The 19667-nt window shown below is 43.5% G+C and overlaps 1 protein-coding gene across 1 annotated transcript in view; it reads right to left on the minus strand.

Moving 5' to 3' along the window:
- The window catches only part of CEP78 (centrosomal protein 78), a 462742-nt gene that overhangs the window by 392017 nt on the left and 51058 nt on the right, over positions 1–19667 (minus strand). Inside the window, exons 7-8 of the mRNA XM_069230075.1 lie at positions 13529–13642; positions 8444–8508 (exon numbers count right to left, since the gene is read on the minus strand). Coding sequence (XP_069086176.1) covers positions 8444–8508; positions 13529–13642 — 179 coding nt within the window. The remainder of the gene's footprint in view (positions 1–8443; positions 8509–13528; positions 13643–19667) is intronic.

A 19667-nucleotide genomic window follows, 5' to 3' on the forward strand; every position in this document is an offset into this window, starting at 1 on the left:
ATCGGCTCCAGGAGTGGGAAAAGCCGGATACTGGGGTGCCTGGATCGAGGGCGACCCCGACGCCGGCCTCGACGTCTGCGACGCCGGAGAAAACACAAGAGGCTGCACCACCTCAATCACCGACGCCTGACCAGGCGAAGTCGGTGACGCCGGAGAGGGCAACGGCGTCGATGGATGCGGCGTGACCGTGGGGCTGACCTCCCAAGTCCTCCGACGCCGAGCCGAAGGTGACCTCGAACGAGACTCCTTGCTGGAATGACGTCGTGAGTCTCTACGGCGCCGGGAGTCTCGATGACGCCGGTGAGACCTTGGCGAAGAAGACTTCTTATGATGTTTCTCCTTCTTCTTTGACTTTGCCATGAATAACTTGGCCTCACGCTCTTTGAGGGCCTTCGGATTCATGTGTTGACATGAATCGCAAGTCGAGACGTCGTGGTCGGAGCTCAAACACCATAGACAGTCGGAGTGAGGATCTGTAACTGACATCTTGCCCCCACACTCTCGACAGGGCTTGAAACCCGACTTCCTCTGAGACATCATTATCGCAGAGAAGACTACGCAGCAGACAATACACTGTAACCACGAAGGTAACAGTAGCTCCCTCGAAGATAACCGTTTCGAATGCACGGAAAAAAGGGAACTGTCATCGGCACGTCGGCGAGGACCTCTTATTGCCTGTATGACGTCAGACGGCGTCGCGTGGGCTAGAGTGACGTCCTCGTCGACGTGCAGAGACTAGTAAGAAGATTTCCGTCGAATGCTGGCGCCATGGGAGTATTCATTAGGTGAGGAATCCACAGGTAGTTGTATCCATCAGAAAGTGTTTTTATAACTAACACGCAGATGTTCTAAGAAAATGTCCCTACGTAAAGATGTGTATTTTCTATGAATGCTGGAGACTAAACTTCTACCACGTTTACCGGCAATGTACCAGACTGCAGCCTTGACTGAAGCACAGGGCGATCAAGAATGCATTATTTGAGAACACAGTGCTGAACTAAGTTAAAGTGTGATAGAAGAAATTAAAACAAGATCGTAAAAACTGGTTATTATAAAATAACAGTGCAACGCAGAATAAAATATATCTAGGGCAAAGTGCCCAGCGGCCTTGTATGTAAAACTAACGTGCATGAAGCTATATTAAAAATGGCTACACTACAATCTATTTTTTCAAAACAGCTCATTGCCTTATAACTCAACAGCCTGAATGTTGTTAATATTTTGGTTTAAAGACCTGAATGAGCATTTCAGTGAATTGGACAGATTTCATGTCTACTGCTGCACTGCTTTTTTCCTAATGATGTCAGTTAATAGAATAAATCCGGTAACGCAATAGTGGTAGCACCTCCAGTGTCAATGTTTCTCTAATGTATACTATATTGTACTGTGATTTTGCTTTAAAACGTTATTTATTACTTTTCATCATGCCATAAACACATATAGGATCCTAGTGCCAAAGTGCAACATTAACTGCAAGAATAGAATACGAATTCAAAGAGATCCAATGACATTAAGCATTACAGAAACAGTGATAACAATTCTGGAACATAGGGAGGAAGTTCAAGCAGAGAACTACTCAGGAAGAAAAACAGTATAAGCATAACCAGCTGGGACAGTTGCATGTATATCAAATGCCGAACGACCGAGGGCACACCAATGCTATGTATTGGTCTCTGGTGTGTCCAATGTCAGCAGATAGTTTCTCAGAGGATGCCATGTGTCCTTCGGTCTAGAGGTGGGGGGGCTGAAGAGTAATGCATAGTTCACTACTGTTGTCACAGCGTATAAGACTCTTCAGCGACATGACTATCGTTTCAGTTTATTATTGTTCCAGCGCAGGGAGATCGTGCATTTGGCTAGGTGCAAGGCTATGGCAACGAAGCATCTTACAGTTTTTGGAACATCTTCTACATAACCTAACAGTGCAAGGAGAGGAATGGGTTGGAGTGGGACTCCTATCATTAAGGAAAGGCAGTCAAATGCATCTCTCCAGTAGTGTGCAACTCTGCTACATGTTCATGTCAAATGGGAAAAGTCTGCTAGTAGGGCGTGCCATTTTGGCAATTAGAGAGGTGGGAGGCGTCAATACATGCAAAGCAGCAGGTGTCTTGTAAGCTCTGCATAAAAACTTAGCGTTTGAGTTTATGAGGGTGGTTAAGGGAGGGATACAAAGTGTGTTTCCGCAAAGCAGGTGTACCATACCTTGTTGAGTAGGGGTTGCTTAAAATCTGTTTCCCAGGTTTCTCTAAGCTGTGAATCATGAACTGGCAAGAGGCCCATGCAGGCATGGTAGAGCTTGGAAGTTAGTATGACACCTGCAGTGTCAGTAATTACAAGTGTAAGCGGCATGAAGTCCTCTACAGCTAATGGGTAGGATGGGATCAGAGAATGCAGGTTGCTCTGTAGGCGTCTGAATACAAAATTATCCATATAGGACGCACTGGAAAAACAGTTGTATTTACGGGAGAATACATGACCATCCAGGAACAGGTCTCCAAACATGCAGACTTCAAAAGTAGATAATGCACGTTGGATGAGCCGTTCTTGAGTAAAGGGAAGCCATGGGTTATTGGCCAAGGGTATTGTGGGAGAATAGAGTGTGTCTCTGTTGCGGAGTCAAGCAAGTTTGCAAGCCCAGCTTGTGGTGGAAAGAGTTTGTATCTCTATGGGGTCCAATGGTTGGCCTAATGGGAGGAATGTCAGCAAGGGCGTCAGGGCTGATAGCTCTTTTTCAGGGATAACATAAGGAAGGCATGCATCAGCATGATACCAGTAGTGTGCAAAATGGCACTGTGCTGCTAGGTAATACATATGGAAATGTGGGACATCAAATCCACCAAGTTCATATCGGAGTATTAAGACATACTGGCAAATTTGGGGCTGCTTACCTGCCTATATAAATTGCAGCCGCAGGCTCCAGAAGGTCACAAAGAAGGAGTTTGTAAGTGGCACGGGCACATTAAAAAATAGATAAAGGCATTGGGGCAGCACCACCATTTTAATAATGTCGATATGACCTGCCACGGAAAGAAAGAGGCAAATCCAACGGTCAACCTGCATAGTCCGTTTTTCCACTGCTGGACAACAGTTCCATCATATGACTTGTTCTTTGTCACGTTGCAAGTGTATGCCAAGATATCGAACATAAGCACTGCGTCATGTCAGGGGGAACTTGCAACTCACTGGGGCTGCGACATCCATAAGTGGAAACAGTTCGGACTTCGCCCAATTGATGTGCAGGCCAGAAAATTCCCCATACCAAACTCTCTCATGTATAATCGGTGTCAGGTTATTGCAGGATGTCGTGTAAACAGCAGGATATTCTCTGCATACAGGGAAATTAACAGTGGACCAGTACTCAACTGTAATCCCCTGAGGATATGTCTTTCCTGCAGATGACACACAGAGGGATTCATTGCTATAATGAAGATTAATGGAGACAATGGGCACTCTTGTCTCGTCCCTCTGTTGACAGCAAAGAAAGGTGACCATGCGCCATTTGCTCTAATCCTAGAGGTTAGTTGGAAGTATAAAAGTATGATCAGCAAGGTGAAGCCACGTGGGAGTCCTAGTTTAAGGAGCAAAGAATGGAGGAAGGTCTATTCTAAAGAGTTGACTGCTTTCTCTGCATCCAAGAGGGCCACCGCAGCAGGCACAGTTGGGGAGATCCTATCAACTACCGCAAAAACTGTTCTAAGATTTAGGGACGTAGAGCAGTGAGGGACAAATCCCGATTGGCTAGGGGTGATGATTTAGTCCATAAATAGGGAAACAAGCATGGCCAATAACTTGGCCAGTATCTTATTAGCAAAATGAAGTAAGGACAGGGGTCATGTGTGAGCCACAGGGGTCCTTTCCAGGTTTAAGGAAGGAGGGTGATCACTGGTTCTCGTAATGCAGGCAGGTGCGTACCAACCTCAAGCACCTCTGTATACGTGGCATGGAGATGAGGAGCTAGAATGTGCTAATAGGTCTTGTAGAAGGCCCCGGTGAAGCCATCAAGGCCTTAGAGCAATCCAAGGCATCTATGGCGAGTACTCTATTCTCGGCAGTGAAAGGCTCACTAAGAAATTGCTGTTGGGCCGTAGTCAACCATACCATAGTTATTTCAGCAAGGTATTGTGCCAACTCAAGGGGTTCCCCTATTATGGTGTGAGGAGTAGAGGTGAGTATAGTAGCTGAATAGTTCAGTCTGTATGTCCACCGTGTCTATGGAGTGGGTGCCATCCATGCGTCTCAGTTTCGAGTAGTAGGAGGTGGTCCTGGGAGGTCACAACAACGAAGCCAGTGCACAGCCCAGCCTTTCGCCCTCTTTATCGGAGTTAAAGCAGTGGTATCTAGCACAGGGACAAACTGCATATTAAAATCACCACCTAGTAGGACACGATCGGCTTCTAAGGGATCCATTAGGGATAGGAGGGACTGGAAGATTTCTAGATTGTGTGTGCTTTAAGCTTAAATATTGGCAAGCAGAATTCACTGTCCAGCAGCTGTGCCTGTAACCAGAAGGTATCTGCTCCCCTCATCTGCAAAATGATCATAGGGGTGGAATGGGAGTTTATGAATTCATGTGCAGACCACCTCTGGAATATGTGCTATAGCCCGAAAAATGTGTGTATGGCCCACACGTGGCTGCAAAAGTGTGTGCCGAGTCTGGAGATAAATGCATTTCTGGTTAAAAGGCCACCTGTGCACCATGCCTGTTCCCATATTGCAGCACTTGTTTTCCCTTACGGGGGTTGTAAAGCCACAGATGTTCCAGGATAGCAACAATGGACTTCCTATTGTTGTTCGTACGTATCATCTACACACGTCATCGGTAATGACAGTAGGCATGAAGTGATCTGACTGCAATAAAATGGGTAAAGGAAACAAACAATTAGTACCCTTCTCCTTCCCCAAACCGAGACCTGGCAAGAATGTGCCTTGTGAATACCATATATATTCCAAAAAACAATGACAGAACGCCAAGGAACATCAGTGTGGTGTCAACCTCAGGAGTGTGGCAACACCACTGCAGATAGCCCTTCATTCAGGGGTTGTATGTAACGGGCTAAATGAGGATGGGTCACCCCTTGCAGGTTGAGGCAGGCATCAAATACATTATGATCAGTAAAGTCAATAGGATACAATGAAAAAAAGAGAGGCAGACTTGGGTGAAAGGCACATGCCATTGGTAGTGGCTAGGAAACAAGGAGGCAACTCAATCCAGTGGAAACAAGTCCATTCAGGCAGGGCCTGGGAATCGGCCGTGGAGCGTTCTGGTGTACTTTGTCCAATGGAAGTACGTTCCTTGTTGTGTTGTTTACAGAATGCCAGGGTATCTGCCAGGGTGTCAAAGAAGCGAGCCCTGCAATATACGTCCACTCACAGAGTCTGGCTGGATAGAGCATGCGATAGCCGAGGCCCATGTTACAAAATGCAGCCTTCACATCTGAGAACTTGGGCCTTGCATCCTGAACGGCAATGGTGAAGTCAGGAAAAAGGAAGCCCACCGCCCAGTTATTGAAGTGGGCCCAGTTCTTGTGCCAGTCTCAATGTTGTATCGCAGTCCCTAAAATTGTGGATTTGAGCAATGATCGTGTGAGCTGGGGCACTCAGCACAGGTTGGGGAGCCAGGGATTTGTGCACACACTCTACCACAAAGGTGGATGAAGTTCTGATACCACAAAAATTTCAAAAGCAGGTGTTCGACAAAGAGGTCCATGTGGCCAGTATCTGTGGTCTCTGCAATACCTAGGATACATAGATTACTCTGTCGTCCCCTAGCTTTCAGGTCCTCATTTTTAATTGCAATTGTTTTAACCCTAGATTCTAATTTCCCTAAGTCTTTCTCTGTGTTAGCTGTGCTGACGTCCAGACCATAAATACGTTCTTCCACCCCCACCAGCCGTGTATGAAGCTGGTTCAGCCACTCCCCCATTCCCTCCAGATGGGTTGCGAGTGCCAAACCGCGCATCAATTGCCCATACACCAGCCCGAAGTTCAGCCAATGGCATCCGCTATGGTTAACTGCTCGGGGGCGGGTCCACCTGCTGTGCTGCCCTTCATGCATCAACATCTTTGTTTCTGCCACTCTTAGGTATTGCCAAAAAATGTACTGCTTTTTTTCTTTTCTAACTGTTGAATGTGTACAGTTAATTTACAGGTATTTACATTTTGGTGAATGTTACTAAGAAATGACATCCTACAGCCTTTCCTTTTACATACCCTGTACCATAGCAAGATTGTCACATAATTGTCTTTACTTTTGTTTTTCTGACTGCAAAGTGAGATGGGTAGTAAACACCACTCCCCATGTAAAAACAAATAGGTAGCAATTAGTCAGATGATGCAACCTGACATTTGGCCTTTGACTCTGAAGAGCGTAAAAAATGACAAGCTAAATACAGAATTTAAAAGCATCTTTATTTATTTTTGGACTTTCGTAACCAGCCAAAAATCATATCAAGACCTACCAGTGGGTCACCACCCCCAGTTTGAGACACACTGAGTTAGATACATCTGTGCTTAGCTCAGCTGACAGCTACCTCTAGTGCCTAGAGCTCCTGCCCTGTGTGGGCAAACTGACTTTCGTACCAGTTAATTTGGAGCCTCTCTTTCTACATGTTTAGAGAAGTTGAAGACGCCTGAGCATCTTTATGTATTGTTGAGCTCGTTATTGTTTTTGACCTGGGTTTAGCCTTTTTGCGTGGGGGGCAGGATACTGAAGGAGTAAGTCCCTAGAGAGCCTAATGCCACAGGTGGCTCTTTTGGCAGAACAGCTGTGGGATGTTCCAAAAAATCCTAGTTCATTCAACAGTCGAGCAGGGTTCTAATTTTATACATGTTATTTTATTTGTGTTACAGGAGGTAACACAAGTCAGCTCTGGGTGTGACTGGAGTACCCTCACTGCGTTCCCTCTATTCAAGATGTCTTGAGCCCCTTCCCCATCCCTCACCAGATTCTTATGAATTGGTTACCAAGAGTGTCTAATAATTAGAATCCCACACAATCTAGAAGAATAAGGAAAATATGATATTGCCTGTTTGAGATCTTATACGAATATTCTCCTTGATCATCCTTTATTTTTTAAATCCAAGTTACATACCAGTAAGAATTTAAACTCACAGGCATAAGGTTTCAGGGTGGGGTTTATAAAATCTGATTTACCATCTGTATGTTGCTAGCCAAAATTCTGCTTGGAATCAAAATCTCTATTACATTCGTAGTAGCCTTTCCATAGTGTGTTGCAGTGGGTGAAGAAACCAACTCATCATAAACATCCACCTTTGCAGGGGCAAAAGACCATTCATTTCCCCTCTCATAGTTACTAAGAGTATCCTACTGTACTAAAGAATGAGTCTCTTACTTACCCTCTCTGTTATATGTGTTTTTTTGCCCCTACACTCCTCTTTTTGTACTGTTTTCAGAGCTTTGGCCAGTGGACTGGTCATCTAAAATCTCAATGTTTTTTTTTCTACTGGAAATTGATTTAAAACAAAATGGGGAAGTGTTTCTGAAATTCTGAATCATTGCTAGGCCCCCTAACTGTAGACGCAAAGGACTTTATTTTACATGATTTATCAAGTCTTTTCTTGTGTTTACTAGATACAGGCTTAGCTGATGTAGAGCCGGGAGCCGATGTATCCCCTTTCAACAGACTATTGGCCTGCAACTGCTTGTCCGACTCATTCCCTGACCCCACAAACGTGTGTAAGCCCGCTGCATTTAATACCCGGGGATGTGTGATCACCTGAAGAAGAGAGAACACTCTGCATGATTTAGACATTTCAGCTGTCAGAGGAAAGTATTGATTTTTTTGAGTTTGTGCCATTATTTTATACCATCAGTTATGGCTGGGGGGGGGGTTATATCCCAGACTCTTTGCTTAATCAATTAACTCAGAGTCGACAATATGGTTTCAAGAGATGATACAAAAGCTGCAAGTACATGGAAAGTATGTGGGTGTCCTGTTTATCAGACTGCCAATTTAAAGTGACTGCTTTGGCTTTAAGTGCTCTACAAAGTGTGTTAAACATTTAGGTTAGTCATTTCTAAAATCTCTGAGAAAAAACCAAGCGCTGTAAAGATGGGGACATGTAGTAGTTCCCTGTCTTCCTGAAAGCACCGTTAGCCACCAGGGAATACTAGTAGAATTGCGTTCACAAGGGTTTTCTTGGGCCTAGCAGATTCCAGAACTCAGTGGGTGCCATCAGTGTTTCTAATGGAACTGGGACCTGTCAAGCGATTTTGAAGAGTTCTCTTGATTGGTTTGTTGCCTTCTAAGTATGAGAACAGTAGTAATGTTTTTGGGTCCTTTGACTGCTTGTGGTACACGCATATATTTCTTTTGTAGCTAAGAAAATTTGCATTCAGGTTCACATGCTGCTTTGAAGGACACTGAACACGAAATAAATGAATAAATTAAACAAAGGCTGGACAGGCCCAGACTAAAGTTACCTCTGGATTTGTATCATGTGCATTCATCAATACTCTTTCAATAATAGTTTTCAATAGACTGTGATCTAAGAGGAAAAATTAATCAGTGTTAGCAAATGTTAACAGGAAAAATGGCAATCACCCTAGACTGATGCATTCACCATGTACTGATACTTAATGTAACATTCAACAGTCCGTAGTCACAAGCAATAAAATCACAGAAATCGAACATCGTTTGTGCCTCCCCTGAAAAAGCCAAAAAAGATTTAAAGATGTGAACATGTTTTGCAAACAAACATCTGAAACGTGCACATATTGTAGTTTTAATACAGCCTATCTGTTGATGAAACTACTCAGTGTAATTCCACTTGAAATAGCTCATGTGCACATTCATACACAGGAGTGATCTCATGCCCAGATAAGCTTGCTACATATGAAAAGTACACTACATGTTTTTTAGTGGATACACATTTCCTACAAATTACAGCAGAAATTGGCACCACATCAGTGTCCAGCTACCAGGTGTTTTTTGGAAGAGGTGACCTGTGTAAAGCAGCCTAGTACCTTTCTCCCCGTCTCCGGCCACAACAGCGGTCCTCTTGTTGCTGCAGGGAGCTGTGATTGAATGATATGAGTTCTGGGCTGAAAAGAGGCCCATCACCATACTTTTCTCTTCTTTCCATGTATTGCAGGCACTTGAATGGCCACATAAAAAAATGTCACTAGGTAAAGAGGGTAGAGGATACAATGCTATCACAGCTCCCTCCTCCAAATGCAGTGCAGCAGACCCATCAAAACCAGAGGCACAGTGTAGCACTTTCATTCTTTCAACCCGACGCACGGTTCAGCAGTAGCTGCCAGAGATTCTGACTTTAATTAGTTGAAAACAATCATGAGGCCCAACCAACTGTGGGTGCAGCCTTATGCTATTGAATTGCTGATCGCAAAACACTGCTCCACTCAAAATGTGTCAGTCTAGCACCCATGGAATGCATACAACCTATATGCAGGCATGCTTGCAGATTACATCCATGTCTCCTTACATCATGCATACAGTGGAGACTTGTATGGCAATAGTAAGTGCTATATACTTACATCTACCATAATCAACCTCCACTGGCACTGATTGAAAATCTAATGAAATTAGATTTTAAAGGTTTTCTTTTTTTTTTTTAATACAACACAAGGTACATTACAGGTTGTACTATTACTCATCTTGATAGGAATCATTTTATCATCCTCAGAATAGTTGAATGCCAAATAAATTAATGGATTGAAACTTGGGAACTGCATATTGCATATCACTGATCTCAGTAGGGAGCAAGTAATTCACTGAGCAATGCTGGAGACTAATGGAGCTAACGCAGTAGCCCTGCATTCTATACTCTGTTTGTTTGGCTGAATGAAGACCGCTTCAAGGAGGTAACTCCTCTTACCTAGTCTTTTCACTTGCAACTCACAAGGAATCAAAATGTCCACTGCAAATTATAATGCAATGTTTGTGCACTGCAGTTTGGGATATGAATTTTGTGAAGCCGGCCCACTTATACAGCAATACGGTTTGGGCACATAAACTCCTTTACTACATGTGACCAAATGTATACAATATATTAATATGAATTACTTAATTGAGTCTTACATGACCATACAACATGGAGAGATTCTCTAAGGAGGTTTGGGCTACTTGTGACTTGTGTACCTGTGCCTCTGTATGTGCGGCGTGCCCTGGCACCAGGATACAACCCTTTGCATAGGGTAATGTTGTTCAAAAAGGGCCCTAGCCTAAGTAGCAATGAGGTCTACATCTTTACATAGCAGAACCATCAATACTAATTTCCCTTTCTTTTGAGAGCAGTTTGCGGTGATTATGTTTATGTTCTGAATAAACTAAATGTCCTCTGTCATTGCAAATAAGAGAAAGCATTTCAAGTTGAAGCAAACACATTGCCCTTTACACCAACACCTCATGATAAGTTACCTCCAACCACTGGCCCTGCACTATAAATGACACCATTGCGCTACCAATCCTTTCTAAGAAATACCCAGCCCTACTGTTACATCTGCCAGAGTTTCTTCATAAGGAAAACAATGCATGGTGTTGCTCATGGAGAAATAAAATTAGGACTTCCCTTTTCTTCCCCAATAATCTGCTATACATGAGTACTCTGTGCCACTAATTTTGCAGGCAATTGTTACAGGATCCAACTCTGCAAACAAAATATGTAAAATAAGAAAAACGCATAATGCCACACTGTGGAGCAGTGATTTCAGTGCCAAAAAAACTGTCCCACTGGGAAACACTGATTTTTTCATCATAAGTGACTAAAATTTGCAAACACCAGCAACTCGAATGGAGTTTAGAATAGTTCCCAAAATGTGATCAGGCTACTGGGAATCAAAGGCAATTCTGTAGGTGGTAAAAACAGATTGCTTTCACCAGAGGTTTATTCATTGCTATGTAGCTGTTTTGATAGGCCTGCTGTCCAGAATGAGGTATACATGCAGCCACTCTCAGCAAAGTCATACTCTATCCAGACTTTAAACCTATTAGCTCCTGACTATAAGAAACCCCATCTAAGGCACCAGTTATTGACTCAATAAATAATGTATACAAATGTGTTACTTATTCATGTGTTGCTCTTTAAAAACTGTTTTATTTTTTAAGAACTAATAAAATCATAGAGTCTGTTGTATCTTGAGCTTTTCTATATGACTAATCAAACAGATATTCTGTAAAATTAGCCACTATTTTACTCCGTAACAAATTATTTCACTCATCATTATTTTAAATCGTACTTCTCTTCACCAATCACACTATTCAGCATTTTGTGCAATGGATAGGAACACATTTACAGTTTCATAATTTCATTTAATAAATAAAGACAGTGCCCCTACAGAGGTCTGCATCACAAATGATATATTTAGTGTAAATCAGAAATTAGAAGGACCATAGAGAAATCAGCTTTAGTGCGTTTTCTGGGGGGCGAAGAATAACAAGAGTGTAATGTATTTTAAAGTTCTTGAGTGAAACTTCTCTGAGCAGTGTGTTACTTTTGCTGATGGATTACAGTACATAGGAGAATTGATGTCCATCCCATTTGTAAGAGCTGCCTTTAAAGTAGGGTCGTCGCCTGGATCGCACAGGTTTCCCTTATGTGCTTAAGACTCCCAACCAAACTTGAAAAAAGGTTTTCTGCTCTTAATGTAAAAAGCACTAAATGGAATGCATTATGTGAGAAATGTGATATGAATCCACCAGGGGTTTTGTATTCTCTTCGTAAGTCTATTCTAGGACGTGTGGCCTGCCTGGTGCTCAGTCTATTACCTGTAAGTGCACATCTGCATTTGTATGGCAAATCATTCTCCTAGATCTGTTCCATCTGTCAGAAGTGGTGTCTTCACCTTTTCTAATGCTTCCCTCAAGCAAAAGGGCTACAGTTTCAGCTAGATTCATTCACCTACTCCAAGGAGAATGATAAGCATTTTGTGGAGACCACAATCTAGAGTGTGGAAAAAAGCATGGCCTGTGGATCAAAGATACAAAGCCAATATCCTTGAAGAAGCAATGTGGCTAACTACTAAAAATAAAGGGGGGTGGCTCTCAATCACTTGCACTGTTCATATGCTTGTTTATCTAACATAGGTCTTGGATAGATGTTATAGCTGCAGCATTTTTCTCCATTTCGAAATGTCTACAGCATACCCTGTTGATAGTGGTATATTTTTAGGAGTAATTGGTTTGCCTACTGAATAAGAAAGCAACCCAAGATAGTTGATTTTTTTTTAACATTTCTTGATGGTGACATTTTATTTATCTGCTCTTGCAACCTGCTCAACTAAAGAAGCTGCATTTTGGAAAACTGTCTAACCACTTATACCCAAAAATTAAAGTGTCTTTAATAACAGAAAACAGCTACATAAGCTCCTTTGATACCTAATCAATGAGAGCTGCATACAGTATTTAAAAAAACCCAGAAATAAATGTACCATCGACTATCGTCAGCACACTGCTTGATCTTTTCACAGCCCAATGAGCTCTGAAAAGAAGACTGATACCGGAAACAAGATCTCAGGCATAAGCAGCAGTGGAGAACTTACTGTACTTTCATTACAGCAGATTTTAAGGTATCAAATTCTGCTCAGAATGGCCCAGTATTAAGCGTACAGTATTGGCATAATCTTCAAAACATGAATGAATGTTTTCAATAATATTAAAAATGCTTGCCACCAACTGGCTAAAAGACCACTTATTAGCTGGCGAAAAAATAAACCAGGAGCATATCGGCACATCGAGCAACTTGCTGCTAAACATTATTTTTTTAAAGTTGGTATGTAGATCAACATGGCATTGATTAATCGACCTAGTCAAAGTACCAATAGAAAAGCATGGAGAAGGTTGCTTTTTTTTATATGTTGCAACAGAAATATCAACATTCATTTGAAACTTATCACTGAGATAAGGGAGAGCTTTTTCATGCAGGCCTACATAAAATCCCTAAATAGAACTGTGAGAGAATGCTTACAAGCAGAGCCCTCTGGAATGTTTAATGTGTACCTCATAACTGTCTATCTCTCAAGCGTTTCCCGAAAGTTGTTTTTTCAAAAAGTAAATATTGGAGGCAGATCTTCCTCCTGCAGCGCTCCTGTAGCACCGGAAAGCACAGTATCTGCAGGAGAAAACTGGGAGTACTCAGTCTAACTTAAGAAGGTCAGCCCGACATGAAGGGGATGTGTCAGAGTTTGACTAATAACATTGTCCTATACCCCCTTATGTTTCTTCGCTTTAAGACCAAAATTCCCTTTTAGAAAGTCTCCAGGAGATGGTCTGATGTGACAATCCTATGCTGCAACCATGACATTCTACATGACTGTCCTATTAACGAAAAGAGGGATTTGGACAACTTTGAAAGAACAAGGGAAGGAAAACCATAAACATGCACCCAGAGAAGGGTGTTTTTTCTATTACAATGCATCCATATTCAAAGTTGACAGCAGGAATATTTAGCAGATTCACTTTCATTTGAGACATCTTTAAAAAACAATCTCTTGAAAATTGTAAATCAGGCAAACTTGCATCATCCAGCTATACTGCTTAAAGTAACGTACCAATTAGGGGATTTCTTCGTACATCCAGTACTATTAGGGTTGTGTTGGACCGAAAAGCATCTAGTAAGGCCTGAGCCCCCTGATTAGAAATTCCACACTGCCGCATGTCAAGTGCTATGAAAGGTAAAAAGGACACCTATGTTTAAAGATTTCCAAATAACAGGGGTAAAAGACAGGAATACAACACTGAAATACAAACAGAAGGTGACATGAAAATTATAAACTGCACAAAGACAACCTGCTGAGATTTTCACTGGACAATGCTTTTAACATTTCACTGATAATTAGCAAAAATGTTATATACAATTCTAAGGTGAAAACATTCCTCACTAAATATTAAAGAGAATTTTCAATCCTCAATGTGATCTCTCAAGTCTGCCTATTAACCAATGTTTGGTTCCGTATATTCCACATTGTGAATAATAATCTTTAACGTAGGTGCATGATAAGCTACTTTTAGGATGCTAGAAGTAGGTATCCCTAATGTGTGAGGCAACGATGAAAAAAAAAACAATTTCATAACTTAAAATGAAGAAAGAATTAGTGATATAGAAAGACAAGACAATTATCTGGAACAGAATGCTGCACCATAGGAGTACTCACAATGGTTAGATGGCCACTAAAAGAGAGACTAAACAATTTGACCCCTGCTTCCTAGAGAAGGATTTACTTTTGATAATGGACAGACTGTCCAACAAAGTATGAGCCTCACGGTCTTATTTAGAGTTTGGGAGAAATGGGAAAACTACTAAAAAAAAGTCTAAAATCAACAGATGTCTTGTCTTCTCACCGGTTTAGGAACAACTGTGTTTGGATGGAGAACCCTCTACCAGCAACAACATCAGATACATGCTTGATGCGAGTCACCCATTGGCATTTCGTGTCTGACATGGTGCTGGAAAGCCTGCCCCATTTAGAGCACTACATCCAGTTCCAAGTAAGTTGGGGTTTTTTCAGTCTGAACGCCAAGCACAACATGGTTATCCCAAGCAGGAAAAAGTTATCAGACAAAGCCACAGGCAGTGTACATGTACTTTTTTTCTCAAAAATAATTCCCATTTAACCTTGTAACTTGTAGGATTGTCCTTAAAAATAGAAAAAGATATCTACCGACTCACCATGCGCCATGACATAGCAGGCCGTCCAGCATAGTGCAATTTCATCTAAAGCAATGCAACTTTGTTGGAAGAAGGCTTTCAGGAAAATTTTCCATCAAACAGATAGGAAACTCCAAATTAGGATAAATAACTGCTTTACCAGCATGTTCACCTTAAATGCGACCCTTATTCCTACTCTGACATAACCTAAGCCACTGTCTGATGTGCAAGGTATGAAGCTGTATCAAGAGCAAAGGACCAGTTTGAAATGACTAGGTTTATTTAATTGGCTTCTCATGACAAAGAAGAGAATGGGTCAAGCAGCACCAGCCTAAAACCTGTTAAATACTGATAATGCACTAATTTCTATGGGGACAGTTTCCTGTACAATTAGACCTGTATACCTTCCCTAAACAAAAATATATTTAGAACACTAAATTCCACACATTACTGTTCACTGTTCAAATTATCCAGCGTCATCCGGCTTAAAAAAACAAACAGTCACAACACTGCCCCAACGAGGAAAAACCCATCTCTTGCCCTGAGAGCATTTTGGAAAACTTACTTGGGCCACACAGTGAGGCTGTTGATGCATCGCAGCCTAGCCCGACTGTGTACAGGCTGGACCTGAGCTGGCCTGCGGAGTCTGCCATTTCCCTTCCTGCCACTGAAGCCTGTGGCATGCGCTGGGCTGCTGAACTACAAACAATGTCATGCCTGCTGGTCTCGGGGGTTGGCCTGGCTTGACTCAGATTTGAAGGGGCCTTCAGACACTGAGATGTGGCCGAGAGGGGCACGGAGATCCCCTGCCCGAGATGCTGCAGACCGTGCTGGAATGAGGCAAACAGAGCTAACTTCTGAGACTGAGTGCAGGGCCCACCCAGCCTGTTCCCTACATAGCCAGGACCTGCCCTGATACACCAGGGAGGACCTCTGCTAACAGCATTACACCTGCGTCACAACCCAGAGCGAGACTCGGTAGGCCTTGATTGACGTGTGGACAGCACTTCAGACCTTCTGGATCACCTCAGGTATGAAGGTTTACCTTCGCTGGGGCCCCACCCTGTTATCATTACCTGGGATACCTGGAAGGCAGGAGGTCTTTCCCATGCAGTTGCACTCCCTGGCAGCTGGTAGACTGGGATGCTAGCCAGATTGGTTCTACACAGACAGACTCTAGGCCCCCCCATCATCACTGCAGAGTAGGACACCCCTCTCCTTATACCAATGGATTCTGAGTGCTGATGCAGAATGCCGCACCCTGGGATGCTGGGGGCATCACGGGACTTGCTAAGCACCCTGAATAACAACAGAACACTGCCCTCCATGCGTATTGTTTTTCATCCCTACCCCAGATCAGCTGCAAACTGGACTTCCCAAATAGCCAGTGCTTCATCGACTCTAGTAGGCTAATTGACTATATAGAAGCACTGATTGTCAGTCATTCGCTTCTCCGTAGGCCTTCACCTACCTGAGCCCATCGCAGTGTTGTTGTTCTTGAATGTCCCCACACACATACCCAGACTTCACCCACGTTCTCCCATATTTAATAACCAGCACCTGGCCTAATTGTGCCCCCTCACTTGAAGTGTACCACTCACCTGCTGCATGTTGCCTTTTGCCCTATTCTGACCCATGCAGAACTTGATAACTGTCCTCCAATAGCCCAGACTCGCTCCGCAGTGGTGATCTCGCCCGATTTGGAACTCATACAGACCTACACCGAACTCAGCGTGTTTGTATCCCTCAAATTCTCCCAGGCATAACTCCTTAATGATCTCAGCGGCCTGTGCAGGTATCCCAGAACTCATTCAAAGCATCAATACCCCTGCACTCCACCACAGGTTGTGTGGCGCCCTTCACGCTGAGCCCAGACGAACATCATGGGCCACATCATCTCCACTAGAATGTCCAACTTTCCCGTCCAATGGCGTCTCAACATAACCACTCACAGTTCCCAGACTCACATACTTGAAGAATGCCTTCCTCCTACAATCTTCAATCCACCACCAGACAAATTAGAAATCACTCTACAAGAAATCCGAGACTCCAGGACCACCATCGAACACCGCATTGACTCCCTGTCAGCAAACCATGCCACCTTACGCAATGATCACTGCAAACTCTCAGACAAAGTCAAGATAGCTAAAACGACTGTCTACTTTGGCTCCCCAGCAGGCTTTACAGTCCTCTGCAATTACTGTCCTTTGGAAACAACTTGCAACCTTGCAGGATAGAGCAGAGGATGCAGAAGGCCAAGCACGTCATAATAATGTACGCATTGTAGGGATGCCGGAGGGGTCCAACCCACTGTTTATGGAACAATAGCTCCAGACGGTAGTTGCACCTCATGGCTCTCTACCTTATTCACTGTGGAACGAGCGCACAGGGTGCCAACACGCCACCCACTACCATTAACACCACCATAACCTATTGCTGTGCATATCCTCAATTGTAGAGATTGGAATGTCCTATTACAGAAGGCCAGGGAGAGGGCACCTTTTGTTTTGGACAATGCAACTGTGTCCCTATTCCAGGACTACACACTGGAGGTTCAGAACAATAGGGCATCCTTCCTAGTAGCAAAGAATTGTGGGCTGAGGGTATCCTTTATGCACTGATGTTCCCGGGGCTCCGCCTGGGTGCATAATTGTGGTCTAAGATCAGCACACTCTTCTTCAACACCCCAGAAGGCAGTACGGGACTGGGTGGAATAACAGTACCCCAGTGAGCGTCTCCCTCCTCCAATGGGGCCGCTGACCAGGTAGCCATTTAGAGAGTGGGGGAGGGAGTGGGCAGAAAGATTATCAAGGACTCCCCCAGTAAAGGGTCTCTACATCAGTCCCCTCCCCTCAACAGGCTCTGGAAGTTTTAGGGGCCGCGCTGGCAACCATGTCCTCTGACAAGGCTAAGCAGAAACAGTCCCCTTCTAGTATATCGGCAAACACTGCATCCGACTCATACTCCCCTCTGTAACACCACAAATATCTGAGACTGTGATTTAACTCCGTAAACACTGTGAACATTGTGATGACCACCTTGTCCTCACTGCAGAACTGTCCAGTCCTCTGGCAAGGTGGTCTCTGACCTATCTTCTCCATCCTCCTTTCCGTCTTCTTGTACAATGGGCTCCACCAATTTCATGTGAAAATATGGTTAGTTATTTCAATCTCCACTTGGGGAGTGGTTCCTGGCTGTGACCCGGAGTACGGCAACCCTCCCTTATGATTTAATTACATGGTTCTCTCACTGCACCCATGTGGGGTATCTGCATCTACAGACACCAGTACACACTTGTCACGACTTAGGTTATTATTGGCCTCCCTAAAGCAATTGCACAATGTACTATTTTGTTATAATGGGTTTGATATTTGTTTCAGTTTGATCGAACAAACATTTTTCTCTGGACCTGGTATTGGGGAAATGTTTTTATGTTTTTTTTTTTTGCCACCACTTATGTCCCAGTCTTTCATATAGCCACAAACAGGGTGTGGACCCCCCTGTCTTGAGCATTTACGGGTTGCTGACATGACACCTGTTCTACAACATTAAAAAATACCAACCTGAAATGTCTGAGGTATGGGTTCTATTCACAAAAGCCACAGAATTTTAGCACAGTCCCAATGAAATATAGTCTCTCTACAGGAAACCCACCTCTCTGCCACAGAAGCCCTTAAATTACGGACAAAATGGAGGGGTCAATTATATGCTACTTCCTACTCAGCATGCGCCACAGAGCGGCCATCTGGCAGTGGGCTGGGGTCCCATTTGAGGCAAATTACACAAAAAGTTACACCAATGGTCGCTAGGTCTGTCCGTGGAGTGTTAGAAGGTGAGATGCTGGTGCTGGGTAGTGTATATGCCCCAAATAAAGATCAGGGTATTTTCTTACAGCGCATATCGCCAGTGCTAGCGGAGTGGTTTCAATGCAGTTCTAGAACATCAACCTTGACCGCTCCCATCCCTCCTTGCCAAGAGCAGGGTCTGTCAAACAGGCTAAGGCCGTCTCTAATTGGGTGTTGAGAAGGTCCTTAATTTACATAGGGAGGGCCTGAAACATAGGAATGCGCAAATATTCCTTTTTTTCTCCCCCACACAGATTACATGTACGTTGGGACCGTATCCTTTCCCCCCTCGTCAGAGAAATTTGCATAGGCAACCTATATCAGTAAAACATTCTTATACCATAATCCTCTTGAAATAAAGATGGCATGGGGGAGGGTCTGAAACCAAATCCTGACATGGCGCATGCAACCAGTACTTAGTACAGTCTTCAGGGATATCTTGGCCACCACAATAGAAACATATTTCACTGATAAAAAGGGCACAGCAGCCACACCACTAATAAAATGGGAAGCATTTAAGTTAGTGATCAGGGGACTGTCTATAGCCACAAGTACTCGTGCCACACAATCAGTTCTGTGCAACTTAGAACACAATGAAACACAACTGGGGATCCTTGAACAGGAGACAAAACATGATCCCACACACTTAGATGATTTATAAGAACCCAGAATCTAACACTCTGAGCTCATGGAGTAGCCTGAGTGTTATAGACCATAAAATAAACTTACAGAGACTACATTCCAAGGGAGATGGAGCCAGTCCATTACTTTCCGGCGTGACAGGACTATCATTATCCCCACGCTGATCCTATCCCTAGTAACACCCTAAAATGTACATTGCACTACACAGTTTGGGATAAATAAGGCTTTTCATACAAACTACACTAGGCTGTATGAAGCTTGCCCCCCTTAGTCCTCCACAGATGATGCTTTCCTGCATGACCTGAGGCTTCTGTAGGTTTCAGCAATGAATCAAACAGAGCTGGGCACTCTGGTGTTACGAGGAAACTATGCCAAGCAATCGGAGAAATGGCACGCAATAAGACACCAGGAATAAATGGATTACCCATTAAATTGTAATCTACTTCTGCCCCGATTGGTCCCACACCTGTAGAAACATGACTCGCTGCCACCTACTACTTGCCAGGCCCTGGTCACCTCCTTACTTAAACCCGGCTGGGCCCCAGAAGACCTTTC

Source organism: Pleurodeles waltl, chromosome 1_1 (genome assembly GCF_031143425.1).
Source record: "Pleurodeles waltl isolate 20211129_DDA chromosome 1_1, aPleWal1.hap1.20221129, whole genome shotgun sequence".
Taxonomy (NCBI): Eukaryota; Metazoa; Chordata; class Amphibia; order Caudata; family Salamandridae; genus Pleurodeles; species Pleurodeles waltl.